Raw genomic sequence first — 19,580 nt, 5'->3', positions numbered from 1 at the left:
AGACAGACAGACCGACAGACGGACAGAACAAACGAAAGAGACAGACAGACCGACAGACGGACAAACAGACAGACAGACAGAACAAACGAAAGAGACAGACAGACAGACAGACAGACGGACGGACGGACAGACAGACAGACAGAACAAACAAAAGAGACAGACAGACAGAAAAAACAAAAGAGACAGACAGACAGACAGACAGACAGAACAAACGAAAGAGACCGACAGACAGACAGACAGAACAAACGAAAGAGACAGACAGACAGAAAAAACAAAAGAGACAGACAGACAGACAGACAGACGGACAGAACAAACGAAAGAGACAGACAGACAGACAGACAGAACAAACGAAAGAGACAGACAGACAGAAAAAACAAAAGAGACAGACAGACAGACAGACAGACAGACAAACAAACGAAAGAGACAGACAGACAGATGGACAGAACAAACGAAAGAGACAGACCGACAGACAGATAGAACAACAAACTGAGCAATAGAATAATAGAACAAAAGAAAGACACAGAACAGTAGATAGAACAATAGATAGAACATCAGAAAGAGAGCGATAGAACAATAGATTGAATGACAGAGTGATAGAGCGATACAGCTATAGATGGATAGATGGATGATGGATGATGGACAGATGATAGATGTATAGAAAGATCTCAAATTGCTAAACTTTCATCTCTATTGGTGGTAAAGAACAAAAGTATAGCTCGTTTTTCAGAAATAACTGATTCTGGACATGTCTCTGATCCGAGCGACGATAAAAAGATTATGCTATCGTAAAAGAACCATTGCAAAATAATGATGACAGTCCATGCAGCTGTCTGCTTTTAACCTTCTCCCAGCATGCAACACAATCTGTGTGAGTGTGTGGGGTTTATTTATTTATTTCCAGGCAGCGTGGCGCAGGGAAGTGGGACAAATCTTGTACGCAGTCACGGCAAGCGTGTAAAACCTCTGAGGAGCGAACGGATACAAAAGACTTCATTTGGTTGTGCTTCTCCGAGTGGCCTGTGTGAGAAAAAGAGGAAAACCGCTCACTTTAAATGATGCATAACCCTAACAAGAACACACCATTAGTCTTCATCTAAAGATTTCCATCATAACGATACGATGAGACCAAAATATGCTCGAGTGTTGACCTTGTGGTTTGAATGACGTCTGATCTGAGCTCAGAATCTGACGCGGCACGAGTACAAACACAATACTGACCCAGTTATGCTTGCAAAACATGGCCCCAGGTGTCTCATTTAAGTCCTGAAGCTTGTTCCATCTAAAACAAAACAAAAAACGTAATATACTTTTTCCGAACACGGAACGCTCTTTCTGCAGAGGAGAGCAAGAGGAATGGCTATTGTACCTCCCTTTCTCTGAGTGATTTGTAACTTACAAGATTGTTGCTTTTGCCCTTTCCAACATACACAGAAGTATAGTAGAATTACTTAAAGGTCATTCCGGCAAAAACATTGATTTGTTTGTTTGGCTTGAACAATATTAGAGGGGAGTTCATTCTGCTCGAACAAAACTTGGCTTCATTTGTCATGTTGCTTATAGAGATGACTTAAGCGAATCAATGAATCAACCGACAAGCAAGGTCATCACCACCACGCCAGGATACTGCTCACACAATGCTGTTCCCTGCACTCTTAACAAGCACTTACAATGTCTGATTGTCATTTCAGCATCAGCCGTTGAGTTTAATGCCGAATATGCTGTGCTTTCCTGTGCCAAGTCTGAAATCCGTGGATTTGCAGAGTCATGCTGGCTGTATCGAATCAAGTTAAAGGCATCTTCTTATTTCGTATGATTCTTAAAAGCTCACACAGTCATTTCAGAGGTTTGATGGAAGCTTTGCCACCTTCTAAGTAGTTTCTTTGGACAATCTAACACATAATTCGCACATTTCCAATCCTTCAATTGTCATTTTCAAAATCATTCCCACACTTTGAAATTAAGAATAACATGTGCTCAGTGTTTTGGTATATTTTGGTATATTGTCCATTACCATCGTTGGTATATTGTCCTTTACCATTGTTGGCATTGCTTATTCCGATTACATTGTTGGTATAAACTGTTATTATAATAATTACTTGTTACTTGTGGTAACGCCACCATGATATATTGTAAATAATCTATGAGCAAAATAATAATGAAGCTCAATTATTAATCACTAAATGTGGAACTGGGGTGGGATTAAATAAGTTGTCTTCTTCCCACTCCCTTTCAGGCAGAATTCGATCGTCATATTTGAATACTGTATATATTTTTTTTTTTTTTTTTCTTGCACTATATGATTTAACTATATTTGTCTACCTTGTACTTTTTGTGCCATTGCCTGGAATAAATGAATTAAAAAAAAAAAAAAAAAAGAATCCTATGAATCCTTAAGAATCCTATGAACTTATCAATGCGTACACAAATTCTGAACGGACTGGAAACAATCTAAACCACTGTGTGGGAAGGAAAAAACACAAGGGTATGAAGGTACAGTAATTATCCAGGTAATTATAAAGAAAAAAAATGTATATGGAATATTGATTTGAGCTGGAATCTGTGGTTATCAACTGGTGGGCTGTTGTAGACAGCAGGGAAAAACTATGATAAATGCAAATAATGCAGTGTAACTAAGCATATAATCTGGTATAGTTAGGATAACAAAACAGACATGCTTTAAAAAGAAAAACAAAAAGCTTTCCACATCTTTTGTTGACAATGTCAAAGGCTGTCCATCCAATTAAACTGCCTATTTTGCAAATTCACCTGTTACTTTGTAGAAGACAGTCAAATTATACCAATGGTAATGGTGCACAAATTATGTGACATGCCCTCATCCTTAATAGCAATGCATATATCTATACACACATGATAAAAATTATATATAATTTATGCTGTGTGATGAGACACATGTCTGGGATGATTATAGCTTTAGTTTAATGCTCATGACGCCATTACGTCGAGCGCAAAATAATCGGTGAACTGTTTTCTTCAACCGGTTTATTGAATCGAACTGTCCTGAAAGAACCTGTTCGCGAAAAAGAACCGAACTCCCTTCCCATCACTACTGATGATCTGAAAACCGATGCAATCGGCTCTTGACTCGAGAATGAGTCAGTCTTTTGTTCGTTATCTGGCTCAGCTCGGTTCATCTTTAGTTCTCTCTTCACATCAGTTCAGTCAGTGTACTGTTTGAGTAAATGAATTACTCCGGGATATTGGTTTGTTTGAACTCAGGGGGAGTGTCAGCTGTTGAACTATCTCCCAACAGACAAGGAAGAGAAGACAATTCTGAATAAAGTCCTGGTTTTTGCTATTTTTCTGCATGAGCATATTCTACATCCCTAAGCCTATCCAACACCTTAACTTAACATCTACCTTACTAACTATTAATAAGCAGCAAGTTAGGATTATATTGATTCAAAAGTCACAGTTAATGGTTTGTTGTTAATGGTGAAAATTGTGACCAAAACTCAACTGTGTTTAGTTTTTCAAGACATTTTACACTTGCAGAAAGCAAATGCATCTTGTTTTAAAGATATTTAGGATGTTTGTCTTGAAAAACAAGAAAATCAATTTCTGCTCCAGTTTAAGACAATTTAGACTAGCAGAAACCCTGCAATAATAACTGACCACAGAACGCAGAATGAAGAATTCCAGCGAGATGCAACATAATCCAGTATCACACTCACCATATTGTTGGTGGATCAGATCCCTCAACTTCTAAAGAGTCGAGTTTGCTGTCCATCTGGAATTCAGTGAAGACCAGTGAGATGGTGTCTCCTGGATCAGCCAGGATGGTCCACGTGCACTCGCCACTGCTCTGATAGTCCTTCTGAAAGTCTGGACTGGAGATGGTGCCACTGGAGCCTCGGAAGGTCCCGCCACATGTGTCCTCAGCTGCCGGCCAAACAAATGACAATATTAGCAAATATTATCCACAATGTTACCAAATCTGAAATGTGGAATGTTTTTCAACTGAAAGCATTACATTTTGTGAAGCTGCTCAGAAATATTAGTGCATTATAAATAGAGCTTTATGGTGAAAACAGAGCAGGATGGGGTCGCCAGACTATTAGCTGCAAGTCAAAGGTCTGTTTTGCAAAGCAGAATCATTGACATCATGATTATGACGGATAATGAGCATCACACAGTGAAAGCAAATCTCCTTCAAAATAAATGTCGGTGTCTTATTTTGTTACTTCGCCAACACTGGATTGGATTTTTGTCTGCCAGCAAAACAATAAACGGCAATAAGAGCAATTATTGTACATCAGGTTGATCACGCTAATTGCTGGTGGTGTTCTGAGAAACAGAATGATTGTTTTAATGAGTATTATATGGGTTTTGCAAGCATTTATTTTCCAAAAACAAAAATAAAATCAACACTTAATTATACAGCCCAAGTCTGGCTTGAAAAGAGAGACAGTGTCAGATAATTAATCTAATTAGCTTCATGCAGGATAAGAGGAAAGCGTCTTAACAAAACACTCCAAAATGCACTTACTGTACCTAATGAAGGGTATTTTTATTTAAAATAAACATCAGCAGGACATCAGCTAATGCAACATATTGCATACACATTTGGTGTGCAACAAAAGCAATAGTTTTAAGCCTTTAACATAGCTTTAAGGAAACTTTTTGACATATATATATATATATATATATATATATATATATATATATATATATATATATATTTTTTTTTTTTTTTTAATGCAAAACAAAAGGAGGATTTTCTGAAGTTCTTTTAAAAATATATATTTATTTATATGTATTGTGAAATGATTCCCTATTTAATAAAAAAAAAATACATATATTATTCTGTGGGGAATAAATCTCTGAATGAAATAAACTGCAATAACTATAATTCAAATGGTCAGGAAAATATAATTCCTTAAGTTATATCCATAGGTCCACATCCATATCTGAGAGTGAGGGATATAATTCCTAATTTGTAAATTATTTTATACATATTTAATTATCAAATATAATTTTAAGTGCACATGTAGCACTGCACATCTCATTCATTACGAATCCAGCAGACGGCAGGAGCATTTGAGTGTTCAGATGTTTCAAAACAGCGGACCATCCATTACTAAAATATTTGAAAGCTTCAGCTTCTAATCTATTAATGTGTGCTGGCAGTTCATGTTCCCGAAGCTGCAAATTGCCTTATATGTCGGCATTTCTGCCCTAAAAAGCTATTTTAGGCAAACTCATGCTTTATCACAGGACTCTCTCGACAGCTCACGCACAGATGAAAAAAACGAATGAGCTTCAGCCACACGAGGGTCCAGATCTGCGCCGCACAGCTGCTTAAAATGCAGGTAATGCAACATGTTTGCAAAGCAGAGGTTCACACGTAAACAAAAACATAAAAAAATCAACAAAAATAATCACCCATTTGGCCAGGAAGAGACCAATTGTCTAACATCTGTTTTATTACATTATTGCGTAATTTTTCTATTAATTCTTTGGGTGTCTGTCAATTATGCCTTATTTAAATTATGGTCAATTATTATGGCATTGCAGACCACACAAATAATTATATATATATAAAAAGTTTAACTTTTTGTTAAAATTTAATTAGATTATGACAAACATTTACAGAAAATATTAGAATGCGCACTTTTCTGGTCATCTAAAAACATTTTACTTCAAAAACTTTTTTTTTCAACAGCATAATTCTTTATAATATAACTTTTAAATTAAAAAATATTTTTAATTTTTATTATTTTGATTTTGTTTTATTTGATTATACCATAGCAGTCTCCACAATATGCTATGAAGGAACATATCAGAGGTTTTCTGATCATCCAAGTATTTAGAACTTTAAATATGTACTTTTCACAGACATACTGTAATACAGAAAAAAGTAGACTTTTCAGGTCTGCTCAATGAAATCTAGTCTGCTTGGTTTTTATTGACCCAGACAAAACTTTGAGCATCCTTTCTGATCCTGCTAACCTGAACAGAGTAAAAAAAAAAAAAAAAATCAATACTTTTTTTATAATCAAAAGCTTCAAGTTTCAACCAAACATAACTTTGTTTCCAGGTACATTTGACTTTTCAAACTTGTTCCTAAAAGTTTGATAAAGCTAGGCAATCAGATCAAGGAAGTAGAGCTCGGCAGATCAAGAAAGTCCTTTTCCAGTTTTGTCTGTGATATGGATTAGACAGAGCAGGTTAGCGGTCTGTGGGCGGTCCAGGGGTGTGCCGTCTGAGACTGAGACTATACAGAAGACCAGAAGAGACAGTGACTTCATTGGGATCTGATGTGATGGGTACATGAAAGGTACTGGATAATAGATTGGTACATCCCTTATCCTCTCTCATTACGAAATATCACACTATGAGGGATTAATGTTGCTTAAAAAGACTTAATTTGGATTCTCATTATCTTTTATTCTGAAGGATGAACTGTCGTTTTTGGTTCTTTCATCAGACTGGAAGTTCAGCTCTCCTCTGTGAATAAACTCAAACCCAGTTGAATATGGTTATATTAGTGCTTATATTAGCCTTGTCTGATTTTACAGCGGCTCCACAGAGGATTTTTGCACTCAAACTATAGTGAAGTGTGTCATTTACACTTGTGTGACTTTATGCAGCCACTTAAAAAAGCACTTCCACAACAGTTGATTAAAAGTCACTGTGGAAAAGTTAGTTCTGAGAAGAGATCTATTAGTTAATGACGTCATCAGAGACTATTCGACTTCAACTTGACTTTCATCACATAAAACGTGCCTTTTTACATGTATATATTTATATTCTTATATTTTATATCTAAAATAAATAAATGCTAAAAAGTATAAATGCAGTCAAACTATTAATCGCGATTAATTGCATCCAAAATAAATGTTTGTTTACATAATATATGTGTGTATAAAGTGTATATATATATATATATATATATATATATATATATATATATATATATATATATATATATATATATATGTTTACATTCTAAAATAATGTAAAAACATAAAATAATAAATGTATATTTTATATTTAATTCTAAATATATTGTGGTACATAAATTGATATAATTAAACAACATAAACACTTCAATATTGCTCTGCTCTGGTCTTGTGCAACATTTAATATTTTAAATATTAAAAAAAAAAAATCCAACAAAAAATGCATCTTACATAAAAATAAAAATAAAATCTTTGCCTCTGAAATGACAGCTGATGTCAACAGGCTCTCTTGTGAATTCATGATGAATAAAATCAAGACCCTCCCACCAGTTATTCTTATGAAATATCTCGTTTCAGTCTATAAACTGTCACTTTACAGAGAAAAATGTGGGTTGTGAACACTGCTTCATGTTAACTCTCAACAAAAGCATGTCTTGAAAGACAGTCAGTGTTGAATGAATTTAAATAAAGCTTGTCATTTTCTTTCCGACTCTCAATTACGCAAACCTCACAGAAGCCGAATCCAGCGTCAGGTAATCATAATGATTATTAGAAGGCTGCAGAGATTATGTACACAGGCCTACATGCAAGAACAATGTGCAATGATTGCATCCCAGGTGTGTAGCCGCATGTGTTCACGCTACAGCTGAATCACACACCTGTGACACACTTATAGAGCACATAAAGAAATCAATAATCGCAATATATGAGATTCCCAGCCAGAGGGTAGTTTATCTTCCCCTAGAAGGGCACATTGATACTGGGGAAGACAAAATAACTGGTGGAAATGGTTAAGAGTGGGAAAGCGGGACTTTGTTAGGAAGCGTGAACCGAGGAGGTGTTGCTCAATTACCTTTTATTTGTAAATGTTGATTGTGCAAGTGAATTTATTTACATTTTGTGTACTGTTAGAATCATTCCAGAGAATACTAGTCATTAAATCAGTTAATGAAGTGGCAGGCTTGTGCAACCAAACTGCATTTCCCATCATTGTTTGTGGCTACACAAGAACGAGAACTACAGATACATCTAATGACCTTGATTTTGTTGCATTAGCACTGCAAATATTCCTGTTGAAGGAAAAAAGAGAGAAACAACTCTGAAACTGCTCAGTATATTGAATTTATGGCCTTTAGCCAAGATTAGATACAGTATAAAATATTTCAATTTTTTTTTTCAAAACATTGTCCTCCATTGCTTTAATGCACTCATGTCACTTATCAACAGCAAAATTAACTCAATTTGATTTCTGTTTTCTCCTAAAAGCTACTCAAGCTGCTTAACAGTGAAACTACTGAACAATAATAATGCACGATATACACAACTCAAAAAGCTGATCTTTTTAACCATACTCTAAAAAGCAAGATGCAAGAGACAAGATTATGAATGCAACATCACATGAGTTACGGTGTACTTACACTAATCGTTTCTCTCTGAGCACAGGGATGTGGTTTTTTTACTGTAATTTCAAACATTTTCAAATCACTGGCTCTTTGTCATCATACCCATTTAAGAGACAACAGTACATTGATTGAAAACCTAATGTCCAAAAGATAAGAGACACTGTTTCTCAAGTGCTTTCAGCGAGTGGGCTTCAAGACAGAGTAAACTACGGACTGAAAATAAAGATATATATATATAAAATTGTATTAATATTTCATGAAATGTTATGGGGATGTCGGTTTTAAAAGCAAAACTCTAATCAAGCACGACTGCAACATCCATAAAAGCTGTTTTATGTTTTATCATGAACTTTGGTGCAGGCGTTGGGACTGGCAGCCTGTGGGTCCTGAATTCAGGAGCCTTTGAAATGATAATGTGCTTTGCACTATACATTACATTTTTATGCTGGATTTCAACATTCATGGTTGGGATATTGCTCAGAGACAAACAGCTACTCTGTGAAAATGGGTTTGATGTACTACAGTTTTGGAACTGGCTGCTAAATGAGCAAGGAGGTAAGCAGAGATAAGATAAGCTCGCTTTGCCATGCAAGACACTAAACTGTCACAGCGAGGCAAACATCTCAACATGTTCTGCAGGGGTTTAAGCTGTCAGAAAGTGCATGCCATTCAGAGCTCCTCCTGCAGAAATTCCCCTCACAGAGCTGATATGGACAGGCGACGCAGTTACTGGAAACATGTGTCCGACAACCAGTCAAACGACAGAAACTGCTAGCACGGCAAGAATATCAGCGCCTTTGAGAGTGTGTCCCCTCGATCTAGGTCGGTCCATCTGGACTCGGAGATATCTGCCATTCAAGTATGCCGAAGAGGGCTGCTGGGGACTCTTGGATGAGCGCCTACATCATGAGAATGGGCAGTTTCTCTGAAGAAACGGGATCAAAAGACCATCTGCCCGTTCTGAGGGTCCTGCTCTCTCTCTGAGTGACCGAAGAACCCGCAAGAAAATTGAGAAGCTTTGGTACTACAGACTTAGTTTTACATCAACCTTAATGTGTAATATAGAAGTAAGCTACTGTATGTTCTGTGGGTAAATACCTAGAATAAAATAAAAAATAAAGTCCAGTAAACGGTAAAACTAGGCCCAGCGCAAGGACACATGACTTGGGGGGATTTTATTATTTTCACGGGGGCCGAATTAGGTTAATATTTTTGGGTTAATAAGTGAATGCTCAAAAAAACATTCTTTAGGTACTTTACAGTAATAATATACTTTAATACATTAACATTAACTAATTGAACCTTAATGTAAAGTGTTACAATTACTTATTAATAAATATATATGTTCACAAAAACACTGTTAAATTAAACAGAAAAGCAAGCAGGTGAGCATGATTTGGCATGGCAGCCAATACAAATAAAAACCATTTCCTTACCTAAATTCTGCGTTTGGACCAGATCGGTTGTAGAATTATGTAGGTACTTCTGAAATTATTATCTTTTTTGTATATAGTGTAGTAGTTGGCTTTCACTGTGTCATACGTGGCTGCTTGTCAAGCATGAAATTTATTTAAATTCTGAATAAAACATAGTAGGCTATATATAGCATCCAAAATGTATGTACTGCTCCCTTTAAATGTATTAAAAATGGTCACTCATTCATCACGATCTAACAAAGTTCAGAAATTTAAAATAAATAAAAATACAATGAACGTGACTACACAATGAAACCTTTAAATGTCTTTGTTAGAAAAAAGTTACGAGCATGATAGAACACAGCACTGGACAAAAAAAAAACGGTGCTTAGAGCGGTGCGAAGGGGGAAACAGGGATGTTAAACATTACTAAAACTTGTTGCAAATGATTCAGAGAACATTCAAAAGTAACATTTCCATATTATTTACAAAAGGATAACATTGAACATTCCATTAATGTTCTCTTTAATGTTTACATAACCAAGAAGTTCTTTTTCTTTTTTGTCTTTTCTTTTTTTTTTATTAAATTGGATGTTTTGAATTTATGACTTAATGGGAATGTAAGTGGAATGTTCTTAGAAGATATGAGGTGCTATAGGAAAGTAACTAAATGAATAAAGTACAATAAAACTATTCCAAGCTAAGAGGAAAAATCTGAACTTTGAATAACACATGGCAAGGTTCTTTCAATGTTACACACAAATGTTCTTCCAGTAATATTTATTTATTTATTTATTTATTGTTCGTTCAATGTTATCTGTCTTTAACATTATCAAAACATTAGCACAAAGCATTTATACAGCGTTCAAAGAAAGTTTTTCTGAAACATTTTAGATTTTTTTAAACATCACTTCTTACTACCATGTTCCCATTAAGTTATGAAAACAATATTTCTGATGTATAATGTCTGAATATTCATAATTTTGGGTTTAAGTGAACATTAAGAGAGCATTACATTTTATAATTTTCCAAACATTTTGAGAATATTAATTTTAAATGTTTTAACCAAAATATTTTAAAAATAAAATGTGCCAACAATGAAAAAATAAAATGTTCTGCTAATTTTGTACTAGTATTTGGATAACATTAGTAAAGGTACTAGAAGAACATTTGTTTATAACTTTGACAGAATGTTAACCAAAGTTCTGAAAATGTTTCTGTTAGCTATGTACTTGTCTCAGATGTTTCAAAAGTAACGTTCCCAAAGTATTTAAAAAATGATAACACTGACTAATGTTTTCTCTAATGCTCACATAACTAAGAAAAAACATTTTTAAAACAGGAAGACATTCAGATATAACTTAACATAAGCTAAACTTTCTTAAAGCATAATGTTAGCTTTTTTTGCACAACAAACCAGTGTTACGATAAATAGCACTTTGTAAAATCAAGCCGCATAACAGACTATTTTTGTACAGGTAAAGCAGATGGAAGCAGATGGCACCAGAAGCTTCGCACACTCAAGTAAAAAAAAAATTAAAAAAAACAAGGTTGATATGTTCTCTACTAAAATTTTCTCATGAAGTGAAATGCATTAGGTCGAAAACCAGGCATTATCTGAAATGCACACGGCTAACAGGTCTAAAATTCTTGCAACACTGTGGCCTACCAAGAGCTCAATTTATCACAGTCTTCCTCCCAGCTGGCATAAACACAAAGCATCCATGCATGGCGTGAGACCTGACTCTCATTCAAGGGCCATTTCCCCCTTTTCCTTGCATTTACTGGCAATATAGTTAGCTTTAACAACATCCAGAGGGGACGGTGAGAAGGGGCAAGCCTCCAGGCTCAGATATCCTCAAGGAAGATAAGTTTCCCTTGCCCGAATATGAAAAGGTATGTGCTAAAAAGCCCGGGTTCAGAAATAGTGTAATACAGATTCATCCCTGTTTGATTCATTTGGCTGTAGCAATAAAGCCACGCATTCTTCGTTTCGCTGAATGAGAATCAAAGTCAGATCTGGCAGTAGTTATTTTCTCTTGTGAATCATCCGAATCACTTTTGGATGAATCACATAAACGTCTGACCAATTTTCATGTGTTGCGTTTGATAAAACATTAATTAAACGTCTGAAAAGACATCCATTTAGTCTCTGTGATGAAGCTAGCATGCAAATCATGCTAGGAGTATGACAGGCATCTACTATTCAGCTGAAAATAGCTTAAACCTGCATAAGATGGTTAAGTTGGTCATCCAGCTTGTTTTGAGGATTTTAGAGAGGTTTTGGGGCTGGTCAGTTTAACACCAGTTTGGCCAAGTAAACCAATTAAAACCAGTAAAACACTCTTTTTTCTTTATTGATCATCACAAATATTCCCATAATGGGCAATAAATCAGGACTGTAAAAAAGACTTAAACACAATAGCCCATCTTAACCCTATACTGCACTATTTATACAGTACATATTGTGCTGTAATACTGTTTGACAAATTTAATATTATAATTATTGGTGGGCCGTTATCTGCGTTAACGTGCTGCATTAACGTGAGACTCTTATCGGGCGATAAAAAAAATATTGCCGTTAATCTATTCTCAAAGTTGGGTTGTGAGCTGGGTCTATACTACGCTAGCTATGATGACTTTCATCTATGTCGAAAGCGCATTATTGTAGCGCGAAAGTACATTAATATAATGCGCGAGCGCAAATCTCTCTGCTTGCGCGCGGGAATTGGGCGCGCGCTCTCAGATACACGTTGCTCTTGTAAGAATTTTATCTGGGCTCGCTCATCAGCCTGCACTTAAAACTGAGAGCGCGCGCCCAGCAGAGAGATTCGTTTTCCGCACATTATATTCCGGGCTCGAGGAGAGAGATTCGCGCATTATATTAATGTACTTTCGCGCAACAATATTGCGCTCTCGACATTTGACGGAAATAACGCCATAAAATAACGCCATATTTTGGAAACAGGAGATGAGCCCCTGGTCTAATGCACCACCTGTCTTGAGAAACACGTTCTCAAAGACTTAACGTTACTTTTAGTCATTATTTTATTTGGGTAACACACATATTCTGAATGGATGAAAAGTTTAGAGCCCTACTGATGATTAAGTCTAGAGTGTGTCCACCTTTGTGTGTGTGTCCATTGTAGCCTACATTCTGAATCGACAGGTAAAAAAAAAAAGCCTCAAGTCCAAATATTCATTTATCACCCATTAACTGTTTGACAAACACTTCCTGCATCGATGTCCAGATCTGAATTTTAAAAAATCTCAAACATGCTACGAAGTCCCGATCTGAATCAACCGAGTCGCGAACAGGCTGCGAAGTGCCGATCCGAATCAACCGAGTCGCGAACAGGCTCCGAAGTGCCGATCTGAATCAACCGAGTCGTGAACAGGCTCCGAAGTGCCGATCCGAATCAACCGAGTCGCGAACAGGCTCCGAAGTGCCGATCTGAATCAACCGAGTCGCGAACAAACTCCGAAGTGCCGATCCGAATCAACCGAGTCGCGAACAGGCTCCGAAGTGCCGATCTGAATCAACCGAGTCGCGAACAGGCTCCGAAGTCCCGATCTGAATCAACCGAGTCGCGAACAAACTCCGAAGTGCCGATCTGAATCAACGGAGTCGCGAACACGCTCCGAAGTGCCGATCTGAATCAACCGAGTCGCGAACAGGCTCCGAAGTCCCGATCTGAATCAACCGAGTCGCGAACAAACTCCGAAGTGCCGATCCGAATCAACCGAGTCGCGAACAGGCTCCGAAGTGCCGATCTGAATCAACGGAGTCGCGAACACGCTCCGAAGTGCCGATCTGAATCAACCGAGTCGCGAACAGGCTCCGATGTCCCGATCTGAATCAACAGATTCGCGAACAGGCTCCGAAGTGCCGATCTGAATCAACCGAGTCGCGAACAGGCTCCGAAGTGCCGATCTGAATCAACCGAGTCGCGAACAAAAAATATATATATATTCTAAGTAAACAACAATAGCCCAAGTTTAGTAAACATTTTTTATTGAGACTATAAAAAATAATTCTGCATCTATTTTTAGGTGTGCCAGCTGCCACTGTGGGTGGCACAGGCACACCCTGGCACACCCTTGGCTACGCACTGTTCTGAATGCCTTCGGCAGAATTCAAATGAGCCATTTTAATCTAGAATAATCTGAATCTGAATCTGATTAATTTCAAGATTACAGTGAGATTAATCTAGATAAAAAAAATTAATCTATGCCCACCACTAATTATAATATATATTTATATAGAATTGTGTATACATAGTGTCTATATAAAGACATGTATATATGTAATTTGTTAGGATATTAAGTAAAGATCATGTTCTATGAAGATAAATTGTAAATTTCCTACTGTAAATTTATCGGAACTTTTGATTAGTAATATGCATTGCTACGAACTTCATTTGGACAACTTTAAAGGTATTTTTTCTTAATTTGGAATTTTTTGCACCCCCAGATTACAGATTTTCAAATAGTTGTTTCAAATATTGTCCTATCATAACAAATCATACATCAATGGAAAGCTTATTTATTCAGCTTTCAGATTATGTATACAACTCAATAAAAAAAAAAAAGACCCTTAAGACTGGTTTCCAAGATATTTTTATTTTTTATACCAAACTTTGTACAAAAGATGATTTTCAGCTTTGTAATAAAATTTTTATAGAATTATTTGATATACTATTTTTACTTTTATGTCATATGCATAAAAAAATAGCCATAAATGGATATTCTTGTTCTGTACATTGTATCTATTGTATCTAACTAATTTGCATTTTCTTGGGGCAATATGTAATGAAAAAATAAATGTAACAATGAGAGTACAAAGAGGCAACATTTTCATAAGAATATCTTATATATCACAGGAATATTGGTATACAAGCTCTTTCCCTGTGTCTCCCGGTCATGGTCAAACTTCCAAACTTCTGGTATGCCCTGAAAAGCCCTGAATGTGCTCTTTACAGTACACACACACACACGGTTTTGGAAATTGGTTTACCTGCTTCTTGATGTGACATGACATACAGTACAGCCAAGTATGGTGACCCATACTCAGAATACGTGCTCTGCATTTAACCCATCCAACAAGTGCACACACAGCATGAACACACACACACATACACTGTGAACACACACCCGGAGCGGTGGGCAGCCATTTATGGCCTGGCTCAAGGACACCTCAGTTGTGTTATCGCCGGCCCGAGACTCAAACCCACAACCTAAGTGTTAGGAGTCGAACTCTATAACCATTAGGCCGACTTCCCTCTATCTATTTCGTTATGCTATTATTACGAAGAAAACAGAGGTTGTGAATATCTTTTCCCTCTGGCACCAGGTCTGGGTAAAACTATTCACAATGTTTCCAGAACATTCACGGTGGTTGAAGGTTCTCAAAGTTACAAACATACGTTCTTTCATTAACGCTAATAGAATATTCATTCAAAGTTGTCTGGTCTTTGATAAAGTTTTCAAAATGTTACAACAAAAATGTTATTCATACATTGCATATGGGGCACATTTCTGGAACATTTTAGGTGGATGTTAGTCTAACGTTTATTAAACATTACTACTACTTGTTTCAAATGATTCAGAGAACATTAAAAAAAAAACATTTTCAGATTTTTTCCTTAAAAAAGAATCCTACCCCAATCAAATGATTCATTGTTGAACTGGATGCTACTTGTATGCCTTTTTTAAATATATGTTAATTTCTTGTGTTCAATTTCAAAGTTGTTATTTTTTAAAAGCAGTAAAAGATTACCAAAAGGAATCAGACAGAGTAGTCGTTGGTCTAAACACCTGACTAAATTAGTCTCTTGTTCACTGAATCAGCTCAAATGGCACACTCACTAACCAATCTAACCATCTTTCATCTCCAACTGCAAATTAACCTGAAATTGGTACTGCATTTGAACCATTACTTTGAATTGTTATCAATGTAGAAAGATGTTTTTTGCCCACAGATGGTTTGGTTACAGAATCTACTGTACCAACAGGTGTTAACTGACAACAGGCGCAGAACTCAGCCAGGAAGGAAACATACCGTTATCAGTGTTAGCAACTTCTGAGTTTACTCAAATCAAAGAGTTGAATTAGTTTGACGCTGCAGACTTCAAAACCAATTTAACAGAAATTCAAAACCTAAATGGTGAGTCAGAAATACTGTTTCTGTCTTCATTCAGCCAACTAGAAGCTACTGAAGCAAAACTAATAAGATGATGAGAGGCTATAATACATCAAACATGTTTGCTGGTTTAAATGCTTTTCTTAATGAGATCTTTTCTACACCAAAAAGTACCTTTCATCGATATGTTTTGAGCCCTGCTCATCTTTCATTAAGCACAAATGATACAGCAGTGCTCATTTTCACATATCCAGGGGATGTAGCATATTTTATCTTTATTCAGTTCAATCATGCGTCATATTCCAAAATGTAAAATGCTACCCACAATACCTGAGTGCACTTCAAAGTTTCTCACGCTGATAATTAAAGCAACACCTAAATTATTAACTGTATTTCACACACAGGCATTTCCCACTGGGGCGACTCACGTTTGATTGCGCCATGCAAAAGAAGACTAATGCAAAAGAACTGCAGGATTTTACAGCAGGCAGGCGCTGCAGAACACTTCATAAATCACCATATCTAAAGCAATCCCAGAAAGACAAATGAAAAGCAGAGAGAATTTTAAGCACAATACAAGTTAAAAACAGCATTCATTTGAAATTCAACAAAACAGAATAATATAAAAGCCGCATATATTACAGCCAAAGCCCGAGTACTCCAGGCTTACAACAAAGTAACCGGATTCATTTTTGAGCCAACATGCTGCTTACAAAAGAATCTGTGGCCCCCGAAAAGCATTAACTTAAAATTTAAGCCACACTTTAAAATATCTGAACATCAATGTATTAGATAACAACATACCACAGCATGTGCCATTTTAAAGAATAAGAGTGCCAGAAAAACACTTCAGAAGTTTAAAATTAGCATTTGGATACCCTGTGGCTGTCAAATGGTAGTGTAACATCTTAATTCATATGATGAATTTAATCTCTGGTTCCTCTATTAAAACACCTATGTAAACTTCTGACCTCATATCAAATAAAACATCATCAAAACACAAACTGGTAAATATCCAATATATTTGTGATTTTGGTATCAGTCCAAAAAGAGAGATGTGATTTAAAAACCTGGAATGTTTGATTCAATTCTGTGAATCAGAACTCTGATCCAATGATTACAATGATTTAATGATCATTCACATTAAAAAGTCCAATTATATGCTTAACTATTACTGTCTACAATTAGGTATTGTTATATTCATGAACCTAAAAGTAAATTAAAGCATTTAATAAAACCTAGCATGTTCTTTGCATTTCTTTTTGGAACCGATTGATCGTAGGCCTCATTTAAGAGCATTTACATAATTATTGAGATATATTTTGCATATCATGAAACGACTGAAAAACAATCAATATTGTTTGAGCTGTATCGCTTAGGCTTAGTTGGCTAAATGTCATTTCTTAAAAAAATAAAATGAAATTAGTTCGGAGAAAAGCTTGTGCATCATTTGTTTCCAGAAACCAATTGATTTGATATTTTAACATCTAATGTAATGACACTGAGATATTTTAGGAGTGTCCAAATGCATTAATGCCCTGTAATGTTCTACAGAAGCTCATCCTCAAGCAACCAAGAATCCAGACAATGAAAATGAGCTTCTTAGTGCAAGTTTCCCCAAGTGTCAATCTGTCACTTCTTACCTCTGCAGATGGGAATAGGAAAATCCCACACCGCTACATTAGACGTGCTGGTGACACAGGTCAGCTGTGCATGGCCGTCCAGGGTATATCCAGCCACACAGTGATACCGGATTCTGTCTCCCACATTGAAGCTTGTTCCATTCAGGACTCCTTTGGCAGGAACTCCTGGATTCCCACAAGAACTGCTTTGTAGTTCTGAGAAGAGACAAATAGAAGTTGCCAAAATCAGACGTAGTAAAGCGCCAGTTGATGAGTGCAGTTTTATTCTTAACGCATTCCTGATTCTGCTAGTTACAACCAGCCAATTAGAGAGATGCAAAGCCTGTATCCATCAGAAAACAATGAATAAAAAAAACTTAATTTGTGCAAGGAACAAAAAAGGCCACATCCTACTGAAATAAAAAAAAAAGAAAATATGATGATGATGTGTCAAGAATGCAGTCGACTATCCTTATTTATTTCTCAGACATCTGACGTTGGACTAATATTCCTGTTTTGACACATTTGTAATCCTCAGGGACACATGTCTGGATATGATATGTTAAGCTTGCTTATCTTTGATTTAAACCAGCACACATCCACTCTGAGGACCTGTCACCATCATGAAATTCAATTTCAATCCTCAGTCGACTTCAGACACACTGCGCTTTCCGTTTCAGACTGAGAATTCGGACAATCAGCTGATCAAAATTAATCAGTTATGATTTAAATTAACTAGTCACTATAAATACCGTCTGGCCCAACAGTATGTGCTGTATTCCTAAGTGAATATTTCAAAGAATGCAAAATAATGTTTTTATTTATTTGCAGTTTATTAAGTAGAATATTGCCTGCTATGTAAAGTATTCTGAAAACTAACTAACAGTATGTGAAAATAATTTTATTTAAAGTTTTATAACTATTATATTTTTACACACACACACACACACACACACATACATATATATATACAATTGACTTTCTATTGCGGGAAGCTGCCTCCTTGTTATTTCTGACATATAACATAAAACAGAGCAATGCCCAAAAGCTGTTATGTGACAAGGAGTACAGTAAACATTTTTTATATATTACGTTTTTGTAAGCGGTCGACCCACAAAAAAAAAAAAAAAAATAATAATAATAAAAAAATAAGAGCGCATTAAAGAAACAAATAGTTGTAGATGTCGGGGTATTTCATATTGGGCTGTTCAGTTGGATCATTTCTCAAACAAAAGGAAGGTTAGGAAAAGGGTCACTGACAAAGACCAATACAATTTAGTTTCTTAATATATCTTCTCCTCTCAGATTCACATTGGGTGTAAAATAATTTTTTGACATGGTTAAAAATAATGAATGGCCTTGTCGCCAATCATGTTTCCCTCCAGTGGGCGCAGTTCTCAGAATAACGACACGTTGTGCTCTACTTTTGTGTCCTAATCTCTTGTTTTTTTTTGGGTCGACAGTAAAAAAACAACAACTGTTTTTAAGTTTGTTTACTGTACACCTTGTACATACTGTAGCAGCTTTTAGGCATTGCTCTTTTGTTTTTGTTGTAAGTCGGATAAACAAGGAGGCAGCTTCCCACAATAGAAAGTCAATGGAGAGCATGGATTGTTTTCACCCCCATTGGGCGTAGAGGTTTTCAGATTATGACGTGGGTCACACTCTGTCTCTATACCATAGAGCCCCCTTCCTCAAATCACCTGTCTGCCATTTTCGAATGATCCCAAAGACATTGATTGACACTGATTAGCATGCTCAGGTGTGTTTGATTAGGGTTAGCGCTAAACTCTGCAGGAAAGTGGATCTCGAGGTCCAGATTTGAGGATCCCTGCCATAGAGTGCATTAGGGATGCAACGATACCATTTTATCAGAACTGATCCGATACCGAAAATTCTGAGTATCTGCCGACACTGATCCAATCCGATACCAGCAGAGTTTTCTTTTAAATCAATGTAGAATTTCTATACTTCTCTGTGTTGTCTGATCACCACTGTTTTGTGTTAATCTCAATCTACTACATACACACAACTTCATTTTAATGAAAAATAACAAATGAAAAAAATATCTAATC

At 36.2% G+C, this 19,580-nt stretch overlaps 1 protein-coding gene across 2 annotated transcripts in view; it reads right to left on the bottom strand.

Annotated features, from left to right (window-relative positions):
- The window catches only part of LOC113115693 (CUB and sushi domain-containing protein 3), a 236,530-nt gene that overhangs the window by 172,477 nt on the left and 44,473 nt on the right, over window positions 1-19,580 (bottom strand). For both annotated transcript variants that reach the window (XM_026283241.1, XM_026283242.1), the window contains exons 4-5: window positions 17,527-17,721; window positions 3,693-3,900 (exon numbers count right to left, since the gene is read on the bottom strand). In XM_026283241.1, coding sequence (XP_026139026.1) covers window positions 3,693-3,900; window positions 17,527-17,721 — 403 coding nt within the window. The remainder of the gene's footprint in view (window positions 1-3,692; window positions 3,901-17,526; window positions 17,722-19,580) is intronic.

Source organism: Carassius auratus, chromosome 16 (assembly GCF_003368295.1).
Source record: "Carassius auratus strain Wakin chromosome 16, ASM336829v1, whole genome shotgun sequence".
Lineage (NCBI taxonomy): Eukaryota > Metazoa > Chordata > Actinopteri > Cypriniformes > Cyprinidae > Carassius > Carassius auratus.
Note: the sequence above shows the minus strand (reverse complement) of the source record. Positions and strands in the feature narration are given on the sequence as shown.